The sequence below is a fragment of the Copadichromis virginalis genome, linkage group LG19 (assembly GCF_057382275.1).
Source record: "Copadichromis virginalis isolate Kocher_CV1m ecotype Utaka linkage group LG19, C_Virginalis_male_GT1.1, whole genome shotgun sequence".
NCBI classification, from domain to species: Eukaryota; Metazoa; Chordata; class Actinopteri; order Cichliformes; family Cichlidae; genus Copadichromis; species Copadichromis virginalis.
The window spans coordinates 2,098,938-2,122,733 of NC_140636.1; the positions used below are offsets into that span (position 1 = coordinate 2,098,938).

At 42.2% G+C, this 23,796-nt stretch overlaps 2 protein-coding genes across 5 annotated transcripts in view; both read right to left on the bottom strand.

Moving 5' to 3' along the window:
- Nucleotides 1-5,396: 5,396 nt before the first annotated feature.
- On the bottom strand, nucleotides 5,397-14,964 carry cfl2 (cofilin 2 (muscle)). The gene is made up of 4 exons (XM_085441108.1): nucleotides 14,828-14,964; nucleotides 12,151-12,458; nucleotides 11,064-11,140; nucleotides 5,397-6,367 (listed from the first exon to the last, which is right to left on the bottom strand). The coding sequence occupies exons 1-4, from the start codon at nucleotides 14,828-14,830 to the stop codon at nucleotides 6,255-6,257; spliced, it is 501 nt and encodes a 166-aa protein (XP_085297234.1). The 5' UTR covers nucleotides 14,831-14,964; the 3' UTR covers nucleotides 5,397-6,254.
- A 1,623-nt stretch (nucleotides 14,965-16,587) lies between these two features.
- baz1a (bromodomain adjacent to zinc finger domain, 1A) overlaps nucleotides 16,588-23,796 on the bottom strand; it is a 38,326-nt gene continuing 31,117 nt past the window's right edge. For all 4 annotated transcript variants that reach the window (XM_085440650.1, XM_085440649.1, XM_085440651.1 and 1 more), the window contains 7 exons: nucleotides 22,355-22,519; nucleotides 20,905-21,113; nucleotides 20,724-20,822; nucleotides 19,659-19,837; nucleotides 19,178-19,386; nucleotides 18,624-18,711; nucleotides 16,588-18,528 (listed from right to left, as the gene is read on the bottom strand). In XM_085440650.1, the coding sequence (XP_085296776.1) occupies nucleotides 18,353-18,528; nucleotides 18,624-18,711; nucleotides 19,178-19,386; nucleotides 19,659-19,837; nucleotides 20,724-20,822; nucleotides 20,905-21,113; nucleotides 22,355-22,519 (1,125 nt within the window). In that variant the 3' untranslated portion in view covers nucleotides 16,588-18,352. The remainder of the gene's footprint in view (nucleotides 18,529-18,623; nucleotides 18,712-19,177; nucleotides 19,387-19,658; nucleotides 19,838-20,723; nucleotides 20,823-20,904; nucleotides 21,114-22,354; nucleotides 22,520-23,796) is intronic.

Sequence of the window (23,796 nt, forward strand, 5' to 3'; positions counted from 1 at the left end):
GCCCTAATAAAAATGTTACACCAGAACTGACTATTGGTTCATCCCCGCTTCCAAAATTCCCCAGTCTCTCTCATGTGAGATTGGTAACATTATCTTATCGGACCACGCTCCCCTGTATTTATCTTATTCCCTGCCAGATGTTAGGGTTCTGTCTGGATGCTGGAGATTTTGCTCGTCCCTGCTTAGAGACAAGAAGTTTATTTCACATTCTAATTCGTAGTTCAGGATCTCAATCAGCTCCCCCTCCTTAGACAACCCTTCTATCCTCTGGAAACGTGTAAAGCCTTTTCCCGGGGTCTGATCATCTGTTTTGTGGCCTTTAGGAAGCGACAAAGGAATGAGCAATATTTAGCCCTCAAAACCAAGCTGACCGAGCTGGAGAAATTTCATATTGCATCTCCTACGCCATATTTACTTGAGGACCTCGCTGCCACTCGCACAGCTCTAAATACTCTTATGATCCAGAATTCTGAGCATACTCCTAAATTTGCCAAGCAGAGGATGTACAAATTTGGCGACAAACTGGGTAGATATCTTGCCAACAGGGGCGATTTTAGCCCATTTTTGGGGGTGCTTCAGCACCCCCACAATGAATCAAAGCACCCCCAAAGATCTCTTACTTTTTTAAACAATATTTGCTGTTTGTGGGACACACTACTAAAAATATAAAAAGCATACAGTACTTAATTGAGATGGAACATTTTAACAACAAAAGTATAGATAACCCCTCCCCCCCTCCCAAAATGGTTTGTTCTCGCCTCTCCCCTACTCTGACTCTAGCGCCGTTGCTGCCAGAGCAATAGTGGCTGAGACGCAGCTGAGCGGAGGTATGAGTGCCTGGCTTAAAACAGGACCTATTAGCTGCATTTAATCCTAAGTTACTCTTTAGTTAGGTAGGAGTCAGACCATGTTTCTTTTTAGCTGAAAAACATTACATCCAGGTAACCTGCTGTGTTGAAAACGTGTTTCCCGACTATGTTTGCTGCCCTATAATCTGTCCTGCTCTGTAGTAAAATCAGCGATATTTGACCGTCCTGTTGCTCCCATTGAAATGTATACAGGCTGTTTAAAATCTAAAACGTAACATTGTCTGTAGCCTGCTGTTATTACCACTGTCCTGTTTGAAATCTAATGAGAGAAGCTGGTTATTTTGTCATATGTGCCGATATTGAACCCAAGGTACTAACTAGCCAACTGACTGGATGCCCATTAACCTTATAACTCCTGTTGTTTGTTTGTTTGTTTGTGTGTGTGTGTGTGTGTGTGTGTGTGTGTGTGTGTGTGTGTGTGTGTGTGTGTGTGTGTGTGTGTGTGTGTGTGTGTGTGTGTGTGTGTGTGTTGGATATGAGGTTTTTTCAAAAAGAATGAGCCACATTCAGATAAAAGTGTAAGATCAAATGAGCAATCAATAAGGGATAATGTTGGATCAGTGTTTCAATATTTATATCTTTTATTAGATGTACATGTGGTTTGGTTATTTGCCTTTTGGTTGAAAGTACACTGAGAGAGGACTTTTTTATTAGTGATCTTAATAGTTTTTTTTTTTTTTTAATCTAATTGAATACAATCTATTTGTGTATGACTGTCAGTCCAAAGAGGGAGAGAGGAACATGAGTAGAAAGTACAAGGTCAGGAAGAACCAGGTAAGAAAACAGGCAGGGAGTACTAACAGGCAAAAGAGAAACTGTTAAATTGGCAAAGAAAAAAACCCAACTAATTTTACTCACAATCTGGAAGTTGTGTCTCCCTATATTAAAGCTGCTATACAGAATCTGCAAAACAAACTGGGTTGTCAGCCCTGGCACTGCATTACCATATTGAGCTTCAGTCAGAGGAAGTCACGGTTGCCAAAAACTTTTTGAAGCTCGAGAGTGAGGCTGGTGCCATCCCAGATATGTTAACATTGTACAATCTTCTGGATAATCAGATCTTCCCCACACTGAAAACTGTTATTCAGGTTGCCCTAACAAACCCAGTTAGCAGCTGTAGCTGTGAGAGGTCTTTTAGTGTCGAGTCAGCTCCATACCTGGCTGAGAAGGACCATGGGTCAAAGCCGACTCCAGCACCTGGCTGTGATGTCAGTTGAGAAAGAGATGCTTGAGAGACTTGACCACCAAAATGTGATAGACAGATTTGCCAACCTCAAGGTGAGGCGACATAGGATAAAAGAAAAGAATCTGCAGAGCCGTAGTAGTATCTGCAGTAACGATCTTTTCATACATTGTACCAGAGGCCAAGGTGTCTCCATTTTTCTAATTTTTTAATAGTAATTTGTACATTTCAAGGACTCTTCTATTTTTGGAGTGTATTTTTTATGTATCTGTATTATATTATACACACACATTAAAAGTGAATCTTTGTCCAAAAAATGCAAAAAGAAAAAAAATTTACTTTTTATTCACTGTGAGCATCATTCATTATTCTCCCGCAGTAATTCAGGTTAGGATATGTATTTTTTTTTATTCCAATCCACTCTTCTTTTGCAGCATTTAAATAACCTTTATCAGATTTGATGGTTTTGTTACAGACTTTTCAAAAAAGTGTTTTGCTTTTCTTTCACAAATGTGGGATTAAATTGTGTTAAAATGTACAACGAGGACCCAGGCACAGAGAGACTTGATTATATAAATAAATCATAAGATTTAAGAATCTTATGATTTAATAAAGAAATTTGCAGACTTGCACAGAGATGGTAAAATTATGAGGACTGATAATGGAGATGAAGACAACAGACGACGAGGACAGGGAGGAACAAGGGTTTAAATGCACCAAGGAGACAGTCAGAGGGAACTCAGGACAACTGGAGACATTTAAGGATGCAGGGACTGACAGAGACGGGGAAGAAGTCTCATCGTGACAAGTAAAGTTTATCTTGCCTGGATGGGCAGCTCTCTGGGTGCTCAGCACCCCCAAAGCTCTGATTCTAGAATCGCCCCTGCTTGCCAACCTTGTAAAAAGAAGGGCCGATTCTCTTGCCATTACAAGAGAAGAAGCCCTGTTTGCCTTGAACGCCATGCCATCAGGTAAAGCTCCAGGATGGATTTAGCTGTGAGTTTTACAGTTTCAGACAGTCCTTCTGGATCCACTTTTTAAATGGCATCCTGCCCCAGTCCCTCAAGGCCAATATTTCTGTTATTCTTAAAAAAGGTAAACCCCCTGATAAATGTACTTCATATACGCCCATTACCTTGCTGAATTCAGACTTGAAGTTACTCTCTAAGATATTAGCCCTACGACTCGAGAAGGTACTCCCCTATATAATTAATGAGGACCAAACAGTTTTTGTTAAAGGCGTAACTCCTCTGATAACATGAGGAGACTTCTTAATGTTATTCATCTTTCACAAAATTCTGATGAGCCATTCCTTGTACTCTCTCTTGATGCAGAAAAAGCATTTGATCACGTTGAATGGTCGTATCTATCTTTTGCCTTAGAGGAATTTGGATTGGGTGAAATTGTTGTAAATTGGGTGAAAGTTCTCTATAACTCCCCGGTCGCAGCAGTTATAACTAACGGGATGCGCTCCAGCAATTTTGCTCTCCACCGTGGAAATAGGCAGGGCGATCCTCTTAGTCCTCTACTCTTTAATAGAACCGCTGAACCAGACCATAAGACAGGATGTTTTAATTTCTGGTATTTGTGTTAAAGAGAAGATACATAAAATCTCTTTATATGCAGATGATGTGTTGGTGCTCTTATCCCGACCTGAAACCTCCCTCCCCCGTAATTTCATCTTTCGGTGCATTTTCAGGCTATAAGATTAACTTTGCCAAGTCAGAGGCCATGCCCTTGGGTTCCTTGTTGACAGTTCCGGTTACAACTGTTCCCTTTCCATTTCGTGGTCTCCTACTGGGTTTACTTATTTATATAAGGGTTTCTCCCTCTTATCAGCTGTTCAAGCTCAACTTTGTCCCTCTTTTCGATTCAATTAAGGCTGATCTGGAGTCGTTGGACTCGTCTCAGTTTGTTTTCATCAACTCTCCTTGTGTCCACTTTATGACGGCCTGTATAGAGTTACTGACCAGAGGGCTCCACTCACATCACATGATGATGTAAAGACATTGTTCAGGGACTTTTGAAGACAGGATAAATGTAATCTCTCTTTTTTAAAGCGAGGACACATGCAAAGAAAAAACATTTGAAATTTTCTAGTTTGAACATTGGTCCAGCGGTTTTCAAATGTGTTCCTCAGCCCATGTAGAAGAATTTTCAGCAACGAATCTGAAGTCACACGAGGGCCTGAAGTTCACATGTGCCTCTGTACTTTAGACTTTCCAGAATGAGCCTCTGTTGTCTTTGGTACCTTTGCATTTAGGCTTCAAACTAATTATTTTGTTTTTATTTTTTAGTGTCCCAACAGACCTGTTTTATAGAATATGCAAGCTTATGGTAAATGGTAAATGGCCTGTATTTATATAGCGCTTTTACTAGTCCCTAAGGACCCCAAAGCGCTTTACATATCCAGTCATCCACACATTCACACACATTCACACACTGGTGATGGCAGCTACATTGTAGCCACAGCCACCCTGGGGCGCACTGACAGAGGCGAGGCTGCTGGACACTGGCGCCACCGGGCCCTCTGACCACCACCAGTAGGCAACGGGTGAAGTGTCTTGCCCAAGGACACAACGACCGAGACTGTCCGAGCCGGGGCTCGAACCAGCAACCTTCCGATTACAAGGCGAACTCCCAACTCTTGAGCCACGATCGCCCCAGCTTAGTGCCAACCTGCTTATTTACAATAAAATTCTATGTTTCAACATGTGGTCATTTGTTACTTTAGTTATAGACAGCATGCTGCACATGGTCGAGGTGGGATACCAGTTTTATTAAAAGCACGAGGGCTCTGACGTCCACTGACAGTAATCACTCCGTTGGAACACTCACACGCTGTTCTAGAGAGATCACTAGAAAAACAGTTTCCAATGTTCAACTTGAAACTCCAGAGTTTTAGTTCTGTTCCCTACAGTCTAAATTTTAAGGAGACCTTTACGGAGGTCACACAATGTTTGAAGCCATCCAGTCTCAAACGGGGTTCTGCTAAATTCATCAGAATAATAGGTTCTATCAGATCTGATAGCACATTGGGATATATTGGTAAAGTCACATTTCTAATGAAGGCTATAAAGTTTGAAGGAATTCTGTCGATATGCTAGTTAAGACGTTCTAAGACCAGTCTGATTTAAAATTGGGCTCCATGTTCTACTGTTGAATGCACTACTACTTAATGGGTAAGTAGTAGTGCATCCAAAAAACGTTCTTTAGACATTTTGCTTGTCTAATGAGGGCATTAGAACACATTTGTGTTCCATGTCAGCTATGTCGATTTCACTAGTTTCTACATTTCTCCCCTAGTTTCACCCCATGATTAACAGAGACGAGGCACGGAGGCATCAGTTCTGCCACAGGCTTTTATTGCAAAGTGGCTTCCTTTGATCTCAGAAACAACGTTCCACTTTAAGGCTCCAAATGTCGTGTTGTTGTGGGGTAAGTCTCTCACTGCTGGGGTCAAATCTGCATCCTTTAGTGTTTCTTTACAAAATAAAAGTGCACTCTAACTCTGGTGTGACAGTTACATTCAAACTGAAAGTAAGGCGATGACCAAAACTAGAAAGTAGTGAGTCCAACAGGAATGAAAGCTGAGGTAAACAAATTATCTTGGAGACATAAATACAGAGAATTTAATGCAGATCTTTGCTGTCTTAACCTGTAGTGTTTCAACAGAAAGTGCTGGGTAATCTTTTCTGAATGCATAGTCTAACAGTGTCTGTCTGGCTGAAACATACTGGAGAGAGAGAAAAAACACTTTATAATAATAAATAAAGTCAAAAAAGCATGGTGAGTGTGACCTGTGTGCTGTTGGAGGCGCAACCCAGCTCGCTTTCAACACACGTGGCTGCGTCTTTCACTTTTTGGCAAAAGTGGCTGTGTGAGAGAGACAGCCTTTCCTGTGGTTTGGTAGTGTCATCTCTTGTTTGTTTCTGAAAGGTGAACAGAAGTCATGTGGCAACAAACTGGGAGGTGTTTGCATATCATTATGTTAATGAGATCTTCTTAATGTCGGGGGAGGGAAAGTAAAAAGAACAAAAACCAAAAGAAAACAAAGAGGCCTAAAGATGCTAACTCCTTCAGGACATTGATACAGACAGAGCAAGCTGCTGGGTGAAGCAGTGGTGTTCAGGTGGGGTCAGGTGCTTCAGTCTGGATGGCACGGCGGTTGGCTTGACTCTGCTCAGTTTGTCGCCGAGACATCACAGCTGCTTGCCCTCCAGAGACACCACCGTGTTCCCGCCCAGCTTCTCAGCCAGTGTGCGAAAGTCCTGGATGTCATCCAGCCCGTTTGCCTGCCACTCGTGTTTGATACCTGTGGAGACACACCCACTCAGCACAATGTACAAACACTTCACAATGTTCATGAAGAAATTCCATTTAATATAATATTAAATGACTTTTTCTTTGAAGATGACTCATCCAGGAGAAACAGTATCAGCCCACTTCCTTATCCCTTCCATGTAATTTTCTATTTCATGAAATGCATCTTAACACGAAGCAGCTCCCACACTGATGTCGTCAAACGACGTTAAAATTGTTTCCTTTGTGACACGGAGAAGAAAGCAATAGGAGATGTGTGTACATAACAACAGAGATGGGCAGTAACGCATAATCTGATTACTTTTTTCAGGTAACGAGTAAAGTAAGGGATTACTATTGCAAAATCGGTAATTAGATTACCGTTACTTTCCCGTAGGAACGCTGCGTTACTGCGTTACTAAAACCGTGAGTTTTTTGCGAGAATGTCTCATGACAGTGACGTAAGCGAGTGCGACGTTAGAGACAACAGCTGTGTGCAGATCAACAGTGGATCACATATCGAGTGCAGAGAGAGTATGAGCGTGCAGCGTTTAAAGCGTGGAAGTACTGACCTTACTTTGAGTTTGATTCTATAAAAAGTGACAAAAACATTAGTGTCCGCTGTGCGTGGGAAGAAAACTTCTTTTTACAGCGAAAAAAACCCCTAAACTTCCAACAAGCACCGAGTAGCTACGACGTAATGGGAAACTCACAGAGAAACTCGCAGATTCTTCCACTGACCGCGGTACACCTGCACCAGGGTAACCCTCCGCCTACCCCACTCCTGCTTTACAGGTGAAAATAGAGCAACAGGACCGCTGAGTCTTTGACTTTATTTATTTTCTGCTGTGTTTTACTTGCATCTATTTGAAAGACTGAGTGTAAACACAAAAAATATTTTATTTTATGTGCTGGAATGTGCAGAAAATAGGTTTACATGTTAAACTAATTTCTTCCAGTCAGAGAATGGTGCAGATAATTAAATGTTTGCTTGATGCATAAAGTTAAAAGATTAAAACTGATAAAACAAGTTTTAAAAAGAGACTTTTCCATCTGATTACATTTTGTATGATGGATTATGCAGAAAAAGTAGAATTGGGCTGAAAGATCTATCGCTTTATCACCTCTTCAGGTTGTAAATCGTGTTTTTAAAAAGTAACTAAGTAATTAATTACTTTTGAAAATAAGTAATCAGTAAAGTAACGCGATTACTTTTTGGGGGAAGTAATCAGTAATTAGTTACTGATTACTTTTTTCAAGTAACTTGACCAACGCTGCATAACAACCAAAAGAACTTTCCAGACACATTGTGGGGTTTCCACAGAACAAAGCTAATGGGTACTCGTGTGGCTGCAGTCTATGAGGAAACAACCGCTCACTGTGTAACCTCAGCAAACATTTTCCTCCTGTGTTCCTGGTTTCACTTGCTAATCATACTGCGAGCAATGTGTAATTTTGTAAATTAGGGTCCAATTAGTCAGAAAGGAGACTTGTGATTGACAAGTTGTTGACTGGGCACGTGCAGTGCTCCCTGGTTTCTCAGTTAGGTCCACGTTAACCTCACTAACCTATGGATCGTCTCACAGTGGCAGAGGTCATTCTCTCTATTGAAGGCTCTTTACCTCCCAAAATAAAGCTCCTTGAGATGACTGCTGTTGTCATTTGATTCTATAAAAATTAAACTGAACTGAGATGAATGAGCAGCAGCTCTAAAAACAGAAAAATCAATTTGGCAGTTCCCAAATATACACTTATAGCTGAAAGTGCTTCCCTTCTCAAGTAGGGCTGTTCGATATAACGATATATCGGACGACGATATAAAAACATCTGTTGTTTCATTTTATGCTATCGTTTGTTTCGTGGTGTCGCAAAACAAACGGTTTACTGCAATATTTTTTCATGGTTTTGATCGTCACTGTAGTGGCTATGTTAAGTTCTCTCTTTCTCTTATATGTAATATAACCACACTACAGACGGACAAGCGCCTGTTTTTATGCGTTGTCGTTAGCAACAACGACGGTAAAACCATCGCATCTCCACTTGTTTATTTTCCACATAAACCTTTCACAATAAAGCTCAAGATCCTGTTGAGACTTTCCAAAATAAACTGAATCACTCGAAAGAGTATGCAGAGTGTTTACGGACGAGAAGCAAAGAGCCGTCAGGTGCTAAAAAATAAACCTTAGACTCAAACGTTAGAACAGGCTTTTCCCCGCAGCACGCCGTGTAATAAATACAAAGACAATGGCGGCCGTTACAACTTATGTCTAAAAATGCATCCTTTAATGCATCGGTTAAAACACAAGACTCCAGGTACACGACGCCCAGCTGGAAACACTTCACGCAAGTCGAGCTGCCCGAGATTCACAGAATTTACAGAAAATGTTAAATCTTTGTGATTTATATCGTTATCGGACGATAGATGTCTTATATCAGGATATGAGGTTTTGGTCATATCGCACAGCCCTATTCTCAATTACATCACCTGGAATGATATCTCATTCTTAAACCCTCGGGTTTAATGTGCACCCTTTGCAGCTGTAACAGGTTATAACTCTTCTGGGAAGGGGTCAGAAAAATAACCCTACAATAATCCCATCTCCCTCTATGGCAAAAACTACTGTAATGTGTCCTGTCCTCCTGTTTTCTCAGAAGGTAACACGGTAATAAATTTCCTTTTTATTGCCAATAATCATGGAACAAGTTAGTTTGAAAAGTAACGCTACCCAACACTGACAGTAGCATTGCGTTGGCGGGTGGGCGGTGCTTTAATACATGTTGAGCTGGCAGGAGTGAACCACCCTAACCCTGAAGGTCTTTTTTTTACTGTGTGAGTTTTTTCATGCATTTATCATGTTTATTTGGTTACTACGAGTTTGTCTGTTCCGTGCATTACTTTTACTGTAAATCTAGCCCTATTCTTTTTAAATCAGTCACTTGTTCTGACTTGACTAAAATCGCCACGTCTGCTCTTTCATACAGGTTTCTTAACACAACACCTGAACCCAACAAATATAACCTGGACCCACTCAGCCAATCACAAATAATCCTAACAAAAAAACAGTAGCTGTCCTCATCATTGTTTTCCATACTCTGAGTGGGTTTTAGTGTATTTTTAACTTTTTATTCTATTACTTATGTTAGGCTTTCAAAAAAAATTGTGTTTTTTTCCCTGCACTTTGTGTAAAAACCAAGATGATATTCACACAGGAGCCTGGTTCTGCTGGAGGTTTCTTCCTGTTAAAAGGGAGTTTTTCCTTCCCACTGTCGCCAAAGTGCTGCTCATAGGGGGTCATATGATTGTTGGGGTTTTCTCTGTATGTATTATTGTAGGTAGGGGTGGGCGATAGAAACGATATAAATTTGGCCAACGATAGAGATTTTGACTATACCACTCTATGGCGATAGCGCATGTTGATGATGTCATCAAACTGCGCCTGTTTTGGTCGAAAGCGTCGCAGCGGCTAAAACCATTATCATCTGCAAATTATGCCGAGAGTCATAGCAAAGAGATGAAGCACTTTTGAAATATGGGGAAAGCCAAAAACTGCGCTTCCTCCACTTCCGTAACATTGATTCATTAATGTTGAATTCTCTCTTTATTCCCATGTTGCTGCAGTATATTAATAACTAAGCTCGTATTGTGGATGAATAATCTCAGTTGTTCTCCTGACTGAAGTTTGGCCCGTGTATAGCATCCTGCTATACGATTGCATTTGTCCCTGACCACCAGAATCCCTCACGTTAACTTTTATCCAGTGGAAAAAAAGTTGGCGTTCATCCTCCAGCTTCACTGTGCTAATGTTATGCTAACATAGCTGTGTCGCTAGCAATCACGTAGCGCAACATTATGTACCAGGTAGTCCAACTTCAGTAACCTGCAAACGCCACTGCTGTTTAGTTTTCTTCTAACTCCGTTAAATTTAATAAATTCTGTTTTCATGGATGCCTGGATGTTAAACTTAATACACCTGGTAAAGCAGCAACACTGATCATTTTATTAAAGATGAAAGAATTTAGACCGTTTTTAACTCTCAGTGTTCGTTTGACTTTGGGACCTGAAACGGACGGAGTTTTGGACCCAGATTACTCCGGGAAGCTCCTCACTACGGCAGCCGTAATGCTCTGACAATCCATCAAGCAGTGCGGCTTACCAAAGTTGTACTAAAACATTTTTTAACAGATTTCTGCCCAAATCGGTTCGAGGTCAGTAAGCACAACCAGAATTCATACATAAGGCACACTCTCGATTTTTGAGAAAATTAAAGGATTTTAAGTGTGCTTATAGTGTGGAAAATATGTTATACAGAAGAAAAGAATATATCGCGATATATATCGTTACCGCACATGCTTCAAATTATATCGCGATATGAATTTTAGGCCATATTACAGTATAAAGCACCTTGAGGCGACTGTTGTTGTGATTTGACGCTGTATAAATACAGTAAAATTGCATTACAGAGGACAAATGAATAGGCTGGGTCTCAGCCCAAGCCCCCCACCCCTTTAAAAGCTATTTCACAGGAATATATGTTCAAACTTTGGACCATGAAATTTTTAAGCAGTGAATGTCATAACCACAGGTGTGTCAGACGCGTGAACTTCCGACTCGTGCTTCTACCTAAAAATAAGCAACATCATCAATAAAGAGGCTCGATGATGGCCCAAAAAAATAACAGAGTGGTGTATATGCAGATCTGAACACTTACCTGTAAACTTCTTTTTAATGGCATCTTTAGAGCTGGCATAAATCATCTTGCTCTTCAGTGGAGCGCTCTCTGGAGCCCTGAGGAGGAAGAAAAACAGAGTCACATGATGTCATGGTGGATGTTCACATTAAACGGTGACAAAGGTTCAAATAATGAGATCAGCTTATGGAAAAAGCAAGACCTGCGAGCCAAAAGCTCAGGCTTAGGACTAGGGCTGGGCTATATCATACCGTTCTCTGCAACACCGGTATAATGTTGGGCAACGATAAGAAAATGAAATATCGCGATAGAATATGGTTAAAACGTGCACGCGCAGTGCCTATGCTTACATACGCACATGGCCGAAAAAGCATGGCGGCGACGGAGAATGAGAAGAGTGAAAGTGGATCGTTGAATGAAACAGATGAACCTGAACTGGTTTGTAAAAATGCTGCAGCTTCACTGGTGTGGAACTGGTTTAGCTTTCGTCCGTCAGATACACAACAAAGCACTTTTTTTGGTAGCGCATGCTAGCGGGCCGTCGTTATTACCGTGTTGTTTGGAAAATACGGTGCACTTAAAATCAATCCTTTGATTTTTCTGAAAGTCGACAGAGCCCCTTATAATCCCGTGTGCTTTATGTATGAACTCTGGTTGTGTTTACTGACCTCAAAACGATTTTATGTGCACGGCGCTCGAAAATCTGTCAGATGTTTCAGTACGACTTTGCTAAGCTACGAAGCCGCACCGCTTGATGGATTGTTGGAGCATTACGGCTATCGTAGGCGGAGCCTCGCAGAGTGATACGTACTGTGCTTCAACATAATATTACCGTATTGTGTGTGTATGACCTCTTTTTAAGTTTTGTGGATATTATACATGGTTATGCTGAGGATGTGTCGGCCAGTTTCCACTGGAAATGCCTTTTGGTTAAACTGTCAGCGAGGAAACTACAGCAAATCAACTTTGTAAAGAAAATTATTTATAGCATATGTATATACTGTCACAGAGAAAGATTATGTATTCAAAGTCTTGCACCCATCCCATCTACTTCAGCCCAGATTCAGACTGATCTCATAATCCTGACTACTCCCAAATAATACAGTACCAGAAGAGGAAAACCAGGTCCTCCTTCTTGGACTCCTTGGTCTCGTAGGTGGCATCATACAGAGCGTATCTACAATCATTGGGTGGGAGGAGTTTGACAAAGCTGGCGTAGGGGTCTTCCACTGTGTCGCCGATGTCCCCCACCAGGATCTGCTTTCCCTCTTCCACGATGATTGTCTTCTTGTCGTCACTCAGACAGAACAACACCGCCTTCTTCCTCTTCTTCACCTCATCCTGGGTTGAAGACTTCCTGACCTTCATGTCATTGAACACTCTGATGACTTCATCGTTCACTGTCACACCTGATGCCTGCAAAGAAGAGGCAGTAACTCAGTGAAGCTCTTCATTTGTTGCAAAATGTCAAAAAAGAATGAGGAGCCTCAGTCTACAACTGTTTGTAATATAGTCTCCAATAATACCGGTCCAAATTTGATAACATTTTATATTATGTGACATAAAGTTTAATACTGCTGACACCATGTATTTAAATTCTCTAGCACACAGCGAGAAAACAGACAAGCCCAGCAGTATCTGAGAGCAGCAGTCACGGGTCGGCCTCCAACGACAGTAAGTTAGTATTCTTAGGAAAGTCAACACTGTGATTCTTAAAGAGGAGCTGATCAACATGCTGTGAGGTCAAAGTGTGACGATGTCTCCAGCCATCGAGAAGACTTCTATTAAAACACTAGTACCTGGGATACAAAGGAGTTTTTCCCCCCAGCATGGCCAGGAGAGGACAGACTTGCTCATGGGATTTCTACCAGTTTAGTGCCAGTGGTGTAGCCCTCCTGAGATCTTTTTTCCTCCTCTGCAGCTGTGGCAGATAATAATTTTGGAGGTGCTCCAACATCATCATAAGTGTGACCAAGCCAGTCTGTTAGCCCACACGGCTTCCTCATCCTGGCTGGTATGACAGGGTGTCGGTCTGTCATCCTGCTCAGTGATGTCAGATTCCTCCTGAGCTTTATCGCCTACTGGCTCGGGAACGGCCTCTTCTCTTTCTGTAGAGAATCCACGTTGTGATGGTATCCCATACCTGGGTTCCAGTGTTTGGAGCATTTTCCACAATGCTGTACAGACACAGGTCTTTGCAGATAGAGTGTTATTTTCTTGGCTTGCTCTGAATTGGGAGGTAGCCAACCAGCACTTGGCTTGGATCATTTTTCAGTTGAGCTGATTCAGAGTTAACATTAACACAGGAAGGCAAAGCCATCCCTGGGTGTAACATGAGTCCTGATGTTCGTAGAATTTCTATATTTTCATATGACACTCCTTGCAGACCCCATGTATCACTTCCATTTCATTAAAAAAAAAATGTCCAGAAATTTGATTTAAACACAAATGACACCTTCCTCGTTTCTATCTCTGCCTCCGTTATCCCACATGTGGTCATCACCTCTGCCGAGCTCACTAAGGGGAAAAAACTCTTCAATTGCGCCATCTGGTGGACTGCAAGAGCAACTGATACAAAACGAGTTTGCTTTATATTTGCATTTCATAAGAAAATATCACTATTTGGCATCACTGGATCGATACATATTTGACAAATATGTAAACACTTTTTGTTTGTTATACTATGCAGCACTGACCGCGCCCCCATACACACACACACGTTTACAAATGTTTAAGTGTATCTTTCTATGTTAAAGGAGGATGATACCCACGACCTGAGGAAACACTACAAGTGGGAGACGGTGATGACCACAGCTGGCATGACAGCTCCACCCAAAGTCTCTGATGATAAAAACAATCTCTGGTTTGGACTTTGGATTCTGAAGACCGAGAGGTGATAAGTGAAAACGATAAAATGCAATAGGCAATATGATGATGATGCTTTTCCAACTTAGCATCTACAGAACGGCATCCACAAATACTGAATGAGTTTCCATTTCAAATGAAAAATATTCGAGGTATAAAAACACATCGATGCGCATACACAAACAACTGATCCATATTAGTCAGATTACACAAAGTTAGTTGCTGCATTAGCTGCTTATAAATAACAATAACAACAATGAAGAAAACCGCCGGATGCATTAATAAATTCAGAATAAAGCAAAGAGAATCAGGACTGCTCTCTTTAAAACAATCAGAAGTGACATGAAGTCCCCGGCTGGTTTGACTGGTGCACCACAGCTTAGCCTACAGGCCGCCATACAGACTGCACAGTCACCGTCCGTCTCATTCACTCGGACTCGGTCGGGCCTTCCGGACCCCATTCACCTTAATCTAGCGGGTCCAGCCGGCCGGATCCGGTCCGAACCTCGTTCACACGGACCCGCAGGATTCAGGCCCGTCACCGCACCAGGACATCAACTGGAATAAGATGGCCGCCCCGGGCCACACGGCCTGCGGCTAGGCACGGCCCAGTCTGGTCCGGCCTGGCCCAACTCACAATACGGGCCGTTAATTTGGATAAAAATCTTTGAACACAAACTAAAAAAAGACAATGTACCGACGTCAGTAGACTAAATCCTGATGTCGGAGGTGGCTCGACCACGTAGACACCGAATAATCTGCTGAGAGAGCGGCTAATTAACGGGAGCGGCAGCCATGCTAGCTAACATCATGCTACACGCCAAGACGCAAATAACGGCGTGTCACAGATCCGCACCGCAAACAATGAGCTTCCTCCGAACCTCGGCCCAGCACACGGGACCGTTTCGGCTGGTTCTTACCATGTTGTCCCGGGGTTTGTCCGGACTGCTTTGCTGTCAGAACGGTATTTCTCGTGGGTGAAAGGTAGCGGGGAATGTGGCCGGCTGACCAAAGAAGAAGGAAAGGAGGGGGGAGTCTGGAAGGGAGTGGAAGAGGAAGAGAGGCGGTTCTTGACCGATGTCACTCCGTAAGACTCACCAGGAAGAGCTGTGGAGGCGCATTCAATGTTTAAAGAGCTTCGTTTACTTCTTTCTTCACTGTAAACTTTCACAAGATCAGCTTAGTTTTAGCGAGAACTCCATTCAAATGCATGTAATAGCGAGAAACGCGAAATAAAGCGTTTTTCTACAACTTCATAAAGACAGCTGTAATTTTTGATAGAAGACTCAGACACACCTATTTATGGCTTTCTTATAAAATTTAACACGCCCGAGCTGGGAAAACTAGGCTTTTCAGCTGTTTGAGCTAATATCTATCTATAGATATATCTCTCTCTATATATATATAAAAACACCCAGCACGCCCCTGCGGGCGGTTTATCCCTCAAGCTCGGGTCCTCTACCAGAGGCCTGGGAGCTTGAGGGTCCTGCGCAGTATCTTAGCTGTTCCCAGGACTGCGCTCTTCTGGACAGAGATCTCCGATATCTATCTATCTATATAGATATATATCTCTATCTATATATCTATCTATCTATCTCTCTCTATATATATATATATATATATCTAGATAGATAGATAGATCTCTATATCTATCTATCTATATGATATAGATGTGTGTGTGTGTGTGTGTGAGTGTGAGATTCTCCTCATATATCTGTGAGACTGATGTGACCAGTGTGGATCTTCAACGAGGCACCCCAATACAGGAAGGCAGGGAGCCGGCTCACAAATTCGATTCAATTTTATTTATATAGCCCCAAATCACAACGAAGGTCGTCTCAAGGCGCTTAAAGTTAATAGGATCTCTCTCTTTCAGAATCATGTATAATAATAGGCTGGAGACACTTTAAAAAAATATTTTCCTGCAGCCAGTCTCACATTCTCTCTCTCACACACACACAACCACCATTCTGCCAAGGTTGAAGTTGGATCAGGTCTACACACACAAAATCCAGATGTTAAAATTATTTTCATTAACTACTAATTTTTTATTAGTCTACATTTTTTCTTTGGGACGGGGGTTGGGGTTGTCATCTCTCATCGTATCTCATTGGGACAGCGTACTGGCTCAGGGAAAGTCCGTTTACAGCTAAGACTACACCTGCAATAACCTTTATGGCAGAGGGAGCAAAGCCAGCAGTATCCAGTAAAACCAGCTGAAGTCTACTTCAGTCAGCCTAAGAATGGAAACCAAGAGCAGACCTGAAGAGGAGGCCCCAGGTTCCAGATGTCATCCACACTACCATAAGACCAGTAGTTTTGCTCTCCACAGAGGGAAAAAGATCATCATTGTGTAGTTGGTCATCGGAAGAGGTGTGGGAGGAGCCATGGTGCAGGACTGTGGTGATAAAGACTGGCAGACACAGGTGAACCTGGTCGAGATAGGTGGCAGAGGCTTCTTTGCCCAACTAGTCTGCAAACTGTTTTTGTGCGCTCAAATGTGGACTTTACATGATGGCTTTCATTTTTTTTTAGATCCTGATTAATTTTGATAGTAACAAAGACCGGTGAATATTTCAGTTATCGCCTCAGATTATAATGTACGAAAAAAAAAGAATATATAATGTAAGAAAACAGATTCACAACAGCAACTTTCAAGATGAAAGATCATGTGACTGGATGTAGTTGCTTATAAAAAGGCAATTTATTTTTACATTAGAACAACAAACAGATGAAAGCTTCAGGAGGAAGAGGGAGGCTAGCAGTCATAAATAAAGACAATACTGAGGCTAAATAAATACACAGCAGATGGGGAGGGGAGGAGTGAGGCTGCAGCAGCTCCAGTGTAGTGTCTACTGCTGACCTCCATCCTTCAACGCAGACATCATCATCATCATCATCACAGCATGTAATTGACAATGCTGACAAAACCAAAACAACTAATGTAGAAAAACTCAGTAGTCAACAAACAAACAAACAAACAAAAAACTACAAATCCACAGAGGCAGCTGCAGCTTAAAGGACCAGCTCAAATCGTGCACTTCTTTAGTGATCAGATCTGATCAGACTTTTGTGTTTTGTCAGATTAACAAGGAGAATTGTTATCAAGTAGCTCAATGCACGACAGACTCAGATCCACGCCTTTAAACTGAATCCCGTCTGAATGGAGCTTTAAAGGAATCCTTTGAGTCTCAATGCTAAGCTGGGGGAAGGTGTTCCTGAGATGTTGAAGCATCTTCATAGTCTCTCAAACTGCATCTATAACTCTGCCAATGCAATATAATGAAAGGGTTTGCACTACTAGCTGCATGTTATTGGCTACAGTTTGAAATTCACCCAGTAGATCATTACAGAAGTCTGTGGAAGCCACAATCAACACAGTCTGGTTGAATTGATAATTAGCATAAACAGGTGTACATGTACATATTACCTGCGTGTTTTAAATTTATACATCCCAATAAAAACAAGGCTGTTGTTTCAGTGTCATCATTAAATGAAATTTAGCCAAAAAGTTTTTATGGTCTTCTGATTGTATCCTAATGAAAAATCAAGCATTTCCGTTCAAACCAAGCTAAAGTTACTCAGCTCTACGCCCCACAGTGAGTCTGAGTGCATGGAAGCTGCAATCACGTCAGCCCAAGGGTCATGCTGCAGGCTGTGCATGCCATCAAATAACTTCACGTAGAGGAATTAATCAGTTATTTTTCTATTATTAAATGTTCCTTTGTAAACCAATCTGGTCATACTTCACGTGCTAGAAAACCTATTTAAATACAATTTACTGTTGTAATAGTGCTGGCCACAGACTTCCATCGATTGAGCCCCGAATCCCTGCAGCTGCTCCGCTTCAGTAAAACTAGCTGAAACAGTTTACACTGAAATCACAAATCCCTGAGAAAACACTGAGGGCCTCAAGTCCCAGAGTATTTAGTGGTTTTTGCTTTTCTGGATTAAAGGAAACATCAGGTGAAATCAGGTGGGACTCTACTGTCGTTACAGCGCCACAGGAATGTGTCTGTGCCCATCAATCTGCTACATGTCTGTCTATCCAATAGACTAGAAATAAATGCCCTGATCAGCAGGTCATACAAAGCCTAGCTCACAACTTTCCCATGAACTCACAGCAGCTGCAACGTATTTAATTCTGAGAGAGACGCTTTTAAACGCACAACACATGAGAAGGGCAGAGCTCCCAGAACAGATTCATGTAAGAAGCAGTGGAAAAAAGCTCATTTTAACAATGGACCTTTAACTCTTTTTAACATTAATTTAATGGTTCTGCTGACCTTTGCCCTCCGTTATCCCTTTGCTTAACGGAGCACACAGGTTGCTAATATATTTTGACACCTTTTCAGTCCTTCGGGAACAAAACAACTGCAACTTCTACATCTGTCTCCTCTTTCCAGTCCCTGGACGGCGGTGAAGGTGACAGGAGTGCGTCTGCTTCAGTGTCGGGAGCGTTTGGTGGGCAGGGCAGAGCCGTGCTCCAATAGGCCAAGTCTGCTCAGCTCAGCGTGGAAGAACCGCTGCAGTCGATGTCCGGCCTTCGCCTCATTAGTGTGACGAGGATTATACTGAAGACAGTTGGAGAACATCAGCTCCACATCTGAGATATACTCGCCTGCAGACACCAAATGGAGAGAAATGAGAGTCACATGTTCACATTGTGCACAGAAGCACGCATGTTCTGACCGCAGTGATCTACACGTGGCTCACCTGCAGTCTGGTATTCACAGTTGTTGACTTTCTCTCTGATGGTGTTCAGCGCAATCGGCTTCTTAATGATGTCATAGTAATCTGGAACCTGTATGGAGATGTAACGGGTACAGAAATATGCTACAGGCTGCGTTTCTGGTCAGACACAATGACATCAAATATAGACTCGACCCGGGTCTGAAGTTAATTACTACTGTGGAAAAAGTCTAAATGGCAACTGCTCCATTTCCCAGCATGACAATGATCCCAAACGTACTGTCAAAGCATACCTGCATATTGCTGCATCCATTTCCCTCACAAAACAAAGGATGCACAGTGCTGTGGTCCACAACATCTTCAGAGTTAAACCTCCATCCTGAACCATAGTTCATGTTCCTAAACCTGACTCGTCTGCTTTTCCTACCAAGTTGTGTTTGAGGTAAGTATCTAACTGTTACTAAGATGACTACATTTAATTCTGATGTAAACGGACTGAGAAACATTTCTGCTTCGTTTTCATCAACTTCTTGTTGGTCTAAACATAAAACTAAAACACAGCTACATGGGTGCAGTACCTGGGTTCTGGACACCAGCTTCATGAAGGGCCAGCTGTCTTCATGTCTGACTAGCTCCACTGTCAGCTGTTCACAGGCGGACAGCTCGTGTACTCCTTGGTTCCTCCCAGAGGAACGACGGTTAGAGGACGATGAGGAGGCTCCTGGAGAGTGTGACGAGGGAAGGACAGGCAGGATGGGTCTGGACAGTTTACGAGGAGCGGCGGTTTCTACGAGGAGCAGAGGGAGAGACCGATGTGTGCTCAGATCAGAGCAGCAAATGCACCAATTCTGCTGGCTAAGAATCAGGATGGTGCCACTGTGGTCCATGCTCCTGTACTGCACAGAAACCTGCCTGGACCACAGTGTTCACCTGTCAGAGTTATTTGATGTTAACTGGCTGGTTACTGATTGGTGCACACATTGTTGAGTGGATGTTTATATGTTAGTTGTTAAAGTTCACCCTCAGCAGGTGTTTACTGTTTGCTGACTGGCTGCTTACCTGTTAATGACCTCTTGCGAGACTCGCTCTGAGCTGGTGCAGTTTTGGTGTTGCGTTTGCTTATGTGACTGTTTGGCTCCACGTTCTCATGGCTCACATGAGCACCAGTCCGACTCCTGGAGCGGGTTGGAATTTTCCCATCAGAGGCCGGAGGGGTTATGGGCTTTTTCCCTGAGGATCTGTGATTAGACAGAGTCAGTAAAGTGGGACTGGAAACACAGCAAACTCATCTAGATTAACACAAAATGAAGTTTCACAGTTAGCATAAGTAAATAGTAAAGTTAGATCAGGACTTGTTGTGACTGCACTAAAGTTTAGTTTCGCTGCTTTATAAGAAAGCTCTCCACAGAGCCAGAACATCTTACTATTCATCACTGATTGAAGAAAATAAGAACAACCCCAGGTTTCTCTTCAGCACTGTAGCCAGGCTGACAAACAGTCAGAGCTCTGTTGAGCCAACCATCCCTTTAACGTTAACTAGTAATGACTTCATGAACTTCTTCACAAATAACATTTTTATCATTAGAGAAAAAATTACCAGTAATCATCCCACAGATGTAATATTATCTACAGCTACTCTTAGTACCATTGATGTTAAGTTAGACTCTTTTTCTCCAATTGATCTTTCTGAGTTAACTTCAATAATTACTTCCTCCAAACCATCAACGTGTCTTTTAGACCCCATTCCTACAAAACTGCTCAAAGAAGTCCTGCCATTAATTAATTCTTCGATCTTAAATATGATCAACCTATCTCTAATGATCGGCTATGTACCATTTACATTATACATGCTTTTCTTAGGCAGTATCATCCCTGAGCCTGGTTCTGTTGGAGGTTTCTTCCTGTTAAAAGAGTTTTTCCTTCCCACTGTCACCAAACTGCTTGCTCATAGGGGGTCATATGAAGTTGGTATTTTCTCTGTATTATTGTAGGGTCTTTACTTTATATTATAAAGTGCCTTGAGGCAACTATAAATAAAATGGAATTAAGGTAAGGTCAGGGAATATTGCAAAACTGCCATCAGGACTACATGACCTAAGAGGTCAATCTATGGTAGACACTCACTTGGAGGCTGATGTGTTTTTCCCTGACGTGGTGATGCTGTTCTTGGGTGTGGCCTGTTGGCTCTTGCCCTTGGGGAGTGGAGTCTGCCTCTTCTTAGGGCTGCAGAGATTCAAAAGAAAAGCTCCAGAACGATTCATTCCTGAAGAACAAGGTCATTTATTGATTTATTTTTAACACTTACTTCACGACAACTTCTTGCTCCTCTTCCTCCTCTGACTCTTCTTCAGATTCCTCCTCCTCCTCCTCTTCAGACTCTTCCTCCTCCTCTTCCTCATCATCATAGTCTCTTTCCTCCTCCTCGTCAATAGACGAGCGCTGACGGGATGGGAGGCGGTTGGATCTCTGTTTGGGTCGACAGTCTGGACAAAACCATTCACCTTCTGGAACAGACTGAGTGAAAACACACTGGTTGGTTCCCTCAAACATGTCAAACACGTGCTCAGCCTGAAGCTGCCTCACAATCAGAAGCTTTCCAACTGTGCACACAGCTCATTCTTTTCAAAGAGTTTAAAAGGCAGATGTAATTGCTCCAGCGTATTAAGGCCTACACATGGGGGTTCCTCTCAGTATGACATGCTCCTCCCATAACAGCTGGGGGCAGCCTCATGGTCTGACAGCGTGAACGGCACAAATCCGATATTTTCAAATCCGCTCTGGGTCACTTTCGTATGTGGTACTGAATCTGATACATATCTGATGTTTCAGAAAGCGACTGCTGTTTGATGGTCATGTCGCATTAAATCCGCCTTTTACGTCACCGACACAAGACAGACGCCAATTATCAGCGCCGGAGAAGACATCGCGAACGCTTCCTGGTCATCCAGCGAAACTCTTGGGAAGACAACGTAAACATTTTATTTGTTCTGTATAATCTGCAGATTCTGACAGAAATCTGCAGCTATCCTTTGAAGCACCGCTCCTCTCTTAAACAGCAATAAGGATCATTATTAGGTTATTTACATTATTATGTAAATAACAAAATAACTTAACGTGAAGTCCGAAGTCTTTATATTAAGGCCATCAGTCAAACATACTGTTGCTCTGGGTCTAAACAGAGCGCGCTGTGTGTGACGTCTTCTTTTGCACATGCGGGCGCTTTGAGCGTTCACACTAGAGCGCGTTTGCTGTCGCATTTTATTTGTAGTGTGAACGAGCAGACAAAAACATCGGATTTGATCAAAAACTCTGAATTAAGCATCAAGACCTGCAGAGTGAACGCAGCCTTAGACTGAAGGACTAGTAAATCGGGTACTGACTAGTAACAACAGCGACGATCACTCAGCCTGTCATGCACATCCCTGGTAACGGTGCTGTTCATGGCAAGTTCAAGAAGGTTGGGTGGAGCAGGAAAAAACATTTACCTGCTTACTGCCCAACCTGCAGGTTTTGCAATCACAGAGAGCACGTTTTTTTAATTCCAAATACTTGCTGGTTCATGGCTCACACACTTCATACATTTTATATGTGAAACTAGAAATTTGTACACAGGAGGAGGAAGGAACACTAGATCTCTGAATTTAGCACATTTATGCAAAATAGTAGATGAAAGAAAACAGCAGCACTGTAAACATGCAGTGTTAGTGCACCTGCAAACAAAGCTGTCCCTCACAGTGCCGGTGTAGTGTGCCTACCTTCATGCGTGGCCTCAGACAGTGGGTGTGGTGTCCTCTGTCACAGCTGTCACATAGCACCATGTTGTCTGCATCTCCTTTGCATCTACAGATGCGACAGCGGGCGTTGAGAATGGAGCGAGACCACAGGATACTTCGCTCCAGACTGGACAGGTGAACAAACACCTGAAAACAAACCACCACATAAACTTGTTAAGACGTTAATTCAACCATAAACATCAGGACGGCGCAGAAATCACCACAACATAAACCTGAATACATTCCTAAAACTATATATTGGCTAAAATCTCTGAAGTTTTTATCTTCAAAAAAGGTTTGTGGAAAAAAGACAAAACTAAAACACCGAGGTGGCTAAAAAGCTCCAAGTTTCTCAAAATTTCACTTCTCAGTCAAAAATACAAACACACAAGAAGAAAAAAGAAAAAACAAAGAGTAGGACAAGAAAAGAACTTGCATGAGCTCAGGGGGGCGCTAGTGAGCCGTGGGATAGCTCATCAGAATTACTTAAAAAATAAATCTTCGAATACGCTCAAACATGCAAATTTATAACCTGCTAATCAATGTGGATAGATTTTTTGAGAGTTTTTCAACAGTTGTGAAGCCTAAACCTAAACCTAAGAGGAATGATGCGAGCGATGTAGGCCTGGAAGCCTCTTCGGACTCACCCAGTGCCCTCACCCAGTGCCCTCACCCAGTGCCCTCACCACTGCATTTGCAAAGTGCAGATGGATACTAGGTGTTATGCAACATGAAGAAACGCTTTACCGATCCTAAAGAGGCCCTCGACTACACAGTCGAGGCCCCCCCCCCCCAATTAATATTAAAATCTGTAACATAATGTATTGTTTGGAGTTTAGTCTGTTACTGTTGCTATTTTTACCATTTCTTCTTGGAGCAACTGTAACTCTCATAACTTCCTTAGAGATTAATAAAGTTTTCTGACTCTGATTGTTTCAGGATGAGCTGCCATTATCCAATCACACATCTGCTTACCTGCATCTTTTGCTCGTTTCTGCTCCTCTTCTTTTCTCTTTTTTCTAACCTGAGCACCTGATGGCTTTGAACTTTTCTTGTCCATCTTACATTGGTTTTAATTTTGCACTCCAGTATGAACACAAATCCCTCAACCCAAGGATCACCACAACTTAACCTAACAGACCTTAGTTCACAGATTCTCTTTGTCTAAGGCGCATTTCTGGGATTTCACACAACCCAGGATTCAAATCATGAATACATAATGGGCTTGGATTTACAACATTATAAATGAAATGTGCTCTATTTGGAAGCAGCCGGCCCCTCCCCTTTCGACGGCTTGTGTGAGACTTTAAATCATCAAACTGTAAATTTTAAATTGTTATTGATCCTTTACTCCTGGTCCTAAACTGTATATTTATTTTCTTACTCTTCTTATATATATTGTTTGTTTACTTGCACTGCTGTAA